Source organism: Sorghum bicolor, chromosome 2 (genome assembly GCF_000003195.3).
Source record: "Sorghum bicolor cultivar BTx623 chromosome 2, Sorghum_bicolor_NCBIv3, whole genome shotgun sequence".
Classification (NCBI taxonomy): Eukaryota; Viridiplantae; Streptophyta; class Magnoliopsida; order Poales; family Poaceae; genus Sorghum; species Sorghum bicolor.
The window spans coordinates 59,028,928-59,037,468 of record NC_012871.2 but is presented as its reverse complement, the minus strand read 5'-3'; the positions used below and the strand labels follow the sequence as shown (position 1 = coordinate 59,037,468).

Below are 8,541 nucleotides of genomic sequence, written 5' to 3'. Positions count from 1 at the left end.
AGCCAGCTCCCAAGGGTGGGAAGCAGCCAGAGGGGGTTTGAACACCCGTACCGCACCTGGCCTTCAGGAAGGCCACGCCAAGGTGGCACTTAAAAAAAAACACAGAAAGTTGATTTGAGAAAGTTTCTATGCTTTTAATACGAAGTGTAGTTTTGTTTCCTCAAAAAAATACGAAGTGTAGTTTTTGAAGCTTTTGCCTTTTGATGAAGCAAATCAGACAAGTATTTTTGATCATATCATATATACTTGATTATATTTAGATCGACATGGTTTAGTACAACCGTGGGTATAAGTTGCATTAAACTAAACAAGCCCGTATGAATACGAGTGTCACTTGACCATGTTAGTGTCTCTTTCTGTCACATGAATAAACAAGAGGATGTAATTTTCACTTTTCAAGGAGTCAAACGATTTGAAATTTAATCAAAGTTATATAAAAAGTACCAACATCAATAATAGAAAATAAGTACCACTTCGTAGTAAATCTAGTTAGAGATATATAAATATCAATACTATTTACTATAAATTTGGTCAAAATTAAATTAGTTTGACTACCATAAATTTTATAGTTGTATTTTTTGGACAGAGAATAATATATAACAAGAGTATCTAGGCCTTGTTTAGTTCCCAAAAAATTCTGCAAAATTTTTCAGATTCCCCGTCACATCGAATCATTAGATGTATGCATGGAGTATTAAATATAGATGAAAATAAAAACTAATTGTACAGTTTGGTCGAAAATTGACGAGACGAATCTTTTGAGCCTAGTTAGTCCATGATTGGACAATATTTGTCAAATACAAACGAAAGTGCTACAATGTCGATTTCCCAAAAAAATTTGGAACTAAACAAGGCCCTACTTGTGTGAGAGTAGTTTGTGTGATGTCTCACTCAGCCTTCTCCATAGTTGGGTTGATGAGTTGATCAACATCAACCAATTATAATAAGAGCATCCCTTAACTGATAGGGCAGAGAGATGCACCGTGGAAGATCAAGCTGGAGAAGGTGGCCCGTAGAGCCTAGTTACTTCGGTCCGGCCCATTATCTCATCAAACAGATCCCAGCCGTCCGATTTAGGTCAGCCCTCGCGACACATCCATTTATACCCCCTTGCCGCCGCCACGCCCTCGCTTCTCGTTCTCCTAGCCTCTCTGCTCCAGCCTCCCATTAGGGTTTATCCACCGGCGGCGCGCGCGACGGCGGCAAGATGGTGCAGCGTCTGACCTACCGCAAGCGGCACAGCTATGCCACAAAGTCCAACCAGACGCGGGTCGTCAAGACCCCTGGTCCGGATCTCCTCCCTCCTCTTCCCATCATTTTCTCTTTTGTTTTCACTCCATTTTTGGTGGTTCCATTGATATCAGCTTTTGGTGTTTTTCTGATGTGTTAGATTGGTTTGTGGCTTGTGGTCGCAGGTGGTAAGCTCGTGTACCAGTACACCAAGAAGAGAGCCAGCGGGCCCAAGTGCCCCGTGACCGGGAAGAAGATCCAGGGGGTGAGTTGCCACTTTTCTTCTCAGCAATCAGCATAACACGATTGTTCGGTTAGTCTTGCGGCCTTGGTAGGGCGATTTGTGTTGGGAGTAGTTACGGTTGTGGGGAAATCGGGGTGTTGAAGTTGGTGGGTAATGTGTTCATAAAATGTAGTGGAGTTAGTTGTTCATCTCGATCTTTATGTCACCTTAGAATGTTTAGCATGAAGTTCATAGAATGGAATCTCTGTATTTTGTTGTGTAATGGAGCATTTCAGTTGGAATGGATTGGTGGCTCACTAGTCACTATATCCGGTCGAAATTTGCTGAAAGCTAGGGTGTGTTCGCTGCAGCTAAAGCAGTGGCTGCAAGCCTCCTCAGTGGTGCAATGTAGCAGCTGTTTGCTGCAGCCGAACAGGCCCTTATTCTATTATTATTGTCAGATGTCCAGCAACAATTTCACATTGTTTTGATAATATTATTTATTTTCTCATTATGATCATACATTCGTACTAGTTTGTACAGTGGTGATTCTTATACAGCAAACCTTCTAGGTAAGTATTTCATATGTGGACTTGGTAGTTTGTACAATGGTAATTTGAATGTTGATTTCTGTATTTAGGCCTTGTTTAGTTCCGAAAAATTTTGGGAAATCGACACTGTAGCACTTTCGTTTGTATTTGATAAATATTATCCAATTATGGACTAACTAGGCTCAAAAGATTCGTCTCGTCAATTTCGACTAAACTGTGCAATTAGTTTTTATTTTCGTTTATATTTAATACTCCATGCATGTGTCTAAAAATTCGATGTGACGGAGAATGTGAAAAATTTTGCAAAATTTTCAGAGAACTAAACAAGGCCTTATCTTATTGGTTGTAATGTGAGATCATACAACTGAAACGTTTGAGGATGCAATATTGGTAGTTTTTCTTGAGTTCAGTTAGTCAAATTATGCACCTCTGGTAAGGTTGGTGACTTGGCATTGTCGTTCTAGTTCCAAATGGAAAAATATGCACTGCAGCAGAAAACAATCAATGTTGACTTTTGTTGCATTAGCATGAAATTTCCTCTTAGGATAATGTTGACTGATTCATATTTTGTTAGAATTTTATATTGTGAATCCCTTAGGGCCCGTTCGTTTCATCCGGATTGGATGCCCTGGAATTATTCCAGGTGGATTGATAGGTTTATTTCTACTAATATAGATTAGCTGGAACAATTCCCACCCTCAAACCCTGTCAAACGAACAAGGCCTTAATGTGTTTCATCATAGGATGTTTTGATGCTATGCTTGATTTGATTCTGGAGAATGTGTTTTCATGTTCTACGATTTGCCTTAATATTTCTGTGTGTTGGCAGTCCATCTTTATTGCTCACACTGTGATGGTTTCCATTTTCAGATTCCCCATCTTAGGCCTGCTGAGTACAAAAGGTCCAGGTTGTCTAGGAACCGCAGAACTGTGAACCGCCCATATGGTGGAGTGCTCTCTGGAACTGCAGTTAGAGAAAGGTTAGCAAATAGTTTTAGTATATTTGGATTTGAGAACCGTAAAGTTGCAAACCTCCTAACTTGTCTATGTAACCCCACGTGCTTGCAGGATCATCCGTGCTTTCCTGGTTGAAGAGCAGAAGATTGTCAAGAAGGTGTTGAAATTACAGAAGACCAAAGACAAAACTTCCTCAAAGTAACTCTGAAACAGAAGTGAACCACTCTTCTGTAAACAAGGGAAGATATTTTTGTCGATGGTGATGATCAATGAAGTAGTCTCTTCTAGCTGTGTTCTAGTATGTCTTGAGCCGACAACTGTTTCTAGGGTACCTTGAAATCTGTCTACCATTGTGGTGTCAAAGATTATGAGATGACATATGATCCCCATGTTGCTTTTGTTCACTTCGCTAAAACTGCAAGTCTGAGTTCATATGAGTTGGGCTTCAGTTGGTATTTATTTCCTGCTTGTTGCAAATAGCTGTTATTCCAATTTGTCTGTGGGATAAGTTTGCAATACTATCGTCCACCTGTCTCAGACGGTGATTGCTAGTCCTTATTCCTTTGTCTTGGCAGTCTCCAGAATACGTTTCATGGTAGGGAGTTTGCGGAGTCAAGTCAACACATGTAGGCACTGTTTAGGACTACTTTATAAACTTGGGCCTTGCTTAGTTCAACCCAAAAATCAAAATCTTTTCAAGATTATCTATCACATCGAATCTTGCGGTACATATATGAAATATTAAATATAGACGAAAACAAAAAATAATTGTACAGTTTATAAGTAAATCATGAGATAAATTTTTTAAGTCTAGTTAGTCTATGATTGGATAATAATTATTAAATAAAAATAAAAGTGCTACAGTATTCTGAACCAAAAAAATTAGGAACAGAACAATACCTTCATTGTGGAATATTTTTACAAAAAAACTTGGAGTTTGTGGAGTATTTTTTTTAAGGTGCTTTCATCACTCTACTATTTTTTCTAAAATAGAGTGTAGAATTGAAACTGTTTGGTTAAAAATTATGCAGTGTTGGTGAAAAATATAAAGAGAACTAGTCCCAATTCCCAAACATCCCTACATGTCAGTATACATCAAGAAGCCAGGTTGTGTGTGTGTGTGTTTGCGAGAGAAAGAGTGCATTCATTCATCAACAGTGTAATTACATTCTAGGCCTTGTTTAGTTTCTGGGCGAAATTTTTTCCGGGACTGTAGCACTTTCGTTTGTTTGTGGTAATTATTGTCCAATTATGGACTAACTAGGCTCAAAAGATTCGTCTCGTAAATTTCGACCAAACTGTGCAATTAGTTTTTATTTTTGTTTATATTTAATACTTCATGCATGTGTCTAAAGATTTGATGTAACGGAGAATTTTAAAAAGTTTTTGGATTTTGGGTGGAAGTAAACAAGGCTAGTTTCAGAAGCTCAAAAAGGAAATTTTTTTTCTCCAGACCGCATAAGGCCACTCACAATGCAGACTCTATCATAGAGTCTAAAGTTATTTATTACCTCGAACAATGTGGACTTGGAGTCTAAATAAGACTTGGAGTCTTATTTTTTCTACCTCTTTCTTCAATAAATATGCTGTCACATCAGCAAAATACCATAAATAATATGTAATTAAATGTCTTGGACTTTGTGATAGAGTCTTGCATTGTGAGTGCTCTAATTAAGCTAATTCATGAGCTACTCTCACTCCTCTAATTTTACTAAGCCCTCGTTTAGTTCTAAAATTTTTTCAAGATTTCCATAATAAAATAGATGACCGTAATAAAATCATTACCAATATAATTTCCAATCCCACATTTGTTAAAAAAACCAACCTATATCAGTGTCTCACCAAACCAAAAAATCATGTTTAGCAGGCTAGCAGCACCTCTTCGTACACGTTTCCACTGTCAGGTTGCTATGGGCTATTTGGTTCGCTCGGCACCGCCTGGAGCGTCCGATTTTAGACGACCGCGAGCTGCGGCTGTGATCGATGCACGCACAACCTGGCCGCCTCGATGCGTCCTCCGCCCCTGCTTCCCGCGCCCACCACCTGCTCGACGTAATGCCGCGCCGCCCCGCCGCGGACCGCATCGCGCACCTCCCCGCCGCGCTCGCAGGCTTCGTCCGTGCGCGCGCTGCGGGGTCTGCCTCCGCGTGGTGCCGATTCTCTTACGGCAACGCGCTGGCCGCCTGTGCCGCCGCCTCCGCGCCGTTGGCCTTCGCGGAGCAGCTCTATTGCGCAGCCTGGAAGGATGGGCTCTCGCGGGACGCCTACATCTGCAGCACCGTGGTGGACCTGCTCGCCAAGAACGGCCGCCTGGGCGACGCGCTGCGGGCGTTCGAGGACGGGGATCGCGGAAGCGTGGTCTGCTGGAACACGGCTATCTCCGGGGCGGCGCGCAACGGTGAACACGCGCTCGGAGTCGAGATGTTCCGCGACATGGTGAGGGGTTCCTCCTGCGAGCCCAACTCGTTCACGTATTCTGGGGCGTTCAGCGCGTGCGCGGCTGGTGCAGAGTTGGGGGTTGGGAGGGCAGTGCATGGGATGGTGCTCCGGCGTGATCCCGAGTACGATGTCTTCGTTGGGACATCCATCGTTAACATGTATGTGAAATGTGGTCAGATGGGTGCTGCCATGAATGAGTTCTGGAGGATGCCAATCCGGAATGTGGTTTCCTGGACAACTGCAATTGCTGGTTTCGTGCAAGAGGAGGACCCAGTAAGTGCTATGCTGCTGCTTACGGAAATGTTGCGGAGTGGTGTGGCAATTAACAAGTACACAGCTACGAGCATATTGCTCGCCTGCTCTCAGATGTCCATGATACGGGAGGCTAACCAGGTGCACGGCATGATTATGAAGACTGAGCTGTACTTGGATCATGTTGTCAAGGAGGCTTTGATTTCGACATATGCAAATGTTGGGGCTGTTCAGCTCTGTGAGAAGGTGTTTCAAGAAGTTGGCACAGTTAGCAACAGAAGCATCTGGTCGGCTTTCATATCTGGGGTTAGCAGGCATAGCCTACAAAGATCAATTCAGCTGTTAAGGAGGATGTTATGTCAGGGCCTAAGACCGAATGACAAATGCCACGCTTCTGTTTTCAGTTCTGTTGACTCATCTGAGCTTGGCAGACAGCTGCATTCATTGGTCATAAGAGATGGGTTTATTCATGCTGTTCTTGTGGCAAGTGCACTCTCAACCATGTACTCCAGATGTAATGATTTGAAGGATAGCTACAAGGTTTTTGAAGAGATGCAGGAACGGGATGAAGTGTCATGGACATCAATGGTTGCTGGTTTTGCTACACATGGCCATTCAGCTGAGGCATTCCAGGTGTTAAGGAATATGATTGATGAAGGTTTTACACCAGATGATGTGTCGTTAAGTGCCATTCTTTCAGCCTGCAATGTACCAGAGTGTTTGCTCAAAGGGAAGGAAGTTCATGGACATGTCCTTCGTGCCTATGGAGGAACCACGTCCATTAACCATTGCCTTGTTTCCATGTATTCCAAATGTAAAGATGTACAAACAGCTCGAAGACTTTTTGATGCAACTCCATGCAAAGACCAGATCATGTTATCTTCAATGATATCTGGATATGCTACAAATGGTTATAGTGAGGAGGCAATCTCATTGTTTCAGCTTATGTTGGCTGCTGGTTTTCATATAGACAGGTTTTTATGCTCATCTATTATTAGCATCTGTGCTGACATGGCAAGACTATTCTATGGTAAACTGTTACATGGGTATGCAGCCAAAGTAGGCATACTGTCTGATCTATCTGTGAGCAGTTCACTTGTGAAGTTATATTCCAAAAGTGGCAACCTGGATGATTCTCGTAAAGTTTTTGATGAAATAGATGTTCCGGATTTAGTTACATGGACCGCGATAGTTGATGGATACGCTCAGCATGGAAGCAGTCAGGATGCTTTGGCGATGTTTGATTTGATGATTAGATGTGGGGTAAAACCAGACACTGTCATACTTGTGAGTGTTTTGTCTGCTTGTGGCCGAAATGGTTTGGTTGAAGAAGGCTTCAAACATTTTAATTCAATGAGAACTGTGTACGGGGTTGAGCCAGTGTTGCACCACTACTGCTGTATGGTTGATTTACTTGGTAGATCTGGGAGGCTTGTAGAGGCAAAAAGTTTTATTGAGAGTATGCCTGTGAAACCTGATTCAATGGTGTGGAGCACACTGCTTGCTGCTTGCAGAGTTCATGATGATGTTGTACTTGGACGTTTTGTAGAAAATAAGATCCGTGAAGAAAGTTGTGATTCGGGGTGTTTTGCTACTATGTCAAACATTCGAGCAAATTCTGGAGACTGGGAAGGTGTAATGGAAATAAGAAAATCAGTTAAGGATGTGAAGAAAGAACCTGGATGGAGTTTGTTGGAAGAATAATATGCTTCAATAGATATCTAGAAAAAGGGTGAATACTACACAGAACTTTGAAACATGTGCGATGCGTTGGCACAAATTGGCTATAGAAACTCACCAAAACATATTGCAGCGTATGTAACTATGTACCGAAAAAACTTCATATCTCTGAAAGATTTTTTGAAAAACTTCTGTGATCTGCTTTGCTTTCTAATTAGTGAATGTATTCCAGATGAGTATATTTGAGGGACCAACTCATGTAGGATTGTTTGGCCGATCACTTTGTTATGACCTTATGGACCATTCCATGAATTTTTAGGTATATTTGCTGGTCTACATATTTTGTTGTGACAGGTAATGATTTGGTCACACGACACTGTATTTTCCAAATCCAGAGCAACTAGGTTTATACCATACAATGCCCCATACCTAACACTCAACAATATACTATCTGACTTAAAACCTTAGCTATGATCTTAGAGAAACTAGAAAAGTGCATCAGCTTGTCCTGGTATATATAAGAATGGATATTAGTGATACTATATAAAACTGTTGAGCCACTTCCACTGTTAACTGTACTTTGCACTGGTAATTTTACTGAATCTTAGGCATCTTAAATAATTATCAAGTCATTTCTCTCTACATGAAGTTGACAGTTATCAAAAGTTCCCACTGATGATAGATCATCTTTTGCAGAATTCGTTCTTGTAGAGAATTAAGGGAACACCTCACCCAATTAGGGAGGGTGACTTTCATATATATAGTCAAGTATAACTTGGAGTACAAGTAACATGGTATACATGTGTTAGACTATACATATCTCTAATAGTTCTTTACTAATTTATTCATTGTTTCCTTAATATGGAATTTCCATATTTGACATGAGGTAACACTTCTAATTCTCAGTGAAATTATAAGGTATTCGTAATACTGAAAAACTGAATATATATACTTTTTACTGAGCTGTTCTCTCTGATAGATTTGCTGCTAACGTGGGTACAGTTCATGCGTTATAAAGCTAACTGAAAATGTTTAGCAGGGGTCTCTTCCTGTTATATATCTAACTACTATGCACAATTTTTCAGTACAGCTGCTATTGGACATTCTATGGGAGGTGGGGGGCCAATGGAAAGAATCACATGGCGTATTAGTTGTCTAATCACCTTTTTTTATTTAATTCCACTCATTGCTGGAACTGTATCCATCACC

At 41.1% G+C, this 8,541-nt stretch overlaps 2 protein-coding genes across 2 annotated transcripts; both read left to right on the top strand.

Annotated features, from left to right (window-relative positions):
- On the top strand, window positions 1,087–3,453 carry LOC8060244 (60S ribosomal protein L34). The gene is made up of 4 exons (XM_002462331.2): window positions 1,087–1,286; window positions 1,416–1,495; window positions 2,875–2,984; window positions 3,073–3,453. Exons 1-4 carry the CDS (start codon window positions 1,208–1,210, stop codon window positions 3,161–3,163), a joined length of 360 nt encoding a protein of 119 aa, XP_002462376.1. The 5' UTR covers window positions 1,087–1,207; the 3' UTR covers window positions 3,164–3,453.
- On the top strand, window positions 4,813–7,644 carry LOC8060243 (pentatricopeptide repeat-containing protein At1g74600, chloroplastic). The gene is made up of 2 exons (XM_021452210.1): window positions 4,813–7,466; window positions 7,565–7,644. Exon 1 carries the CDS (start codon window positions 4,945–4,947, stop codon window positions 7,354–7,356), a length of 2,412 nt encoding a protein of 803 aa, XP_021307885.1. The 5' UTR covers window positions 4,813–4,944; the 3' UTR covers window positions 7,357–7,466; window positions 7,565–7,644.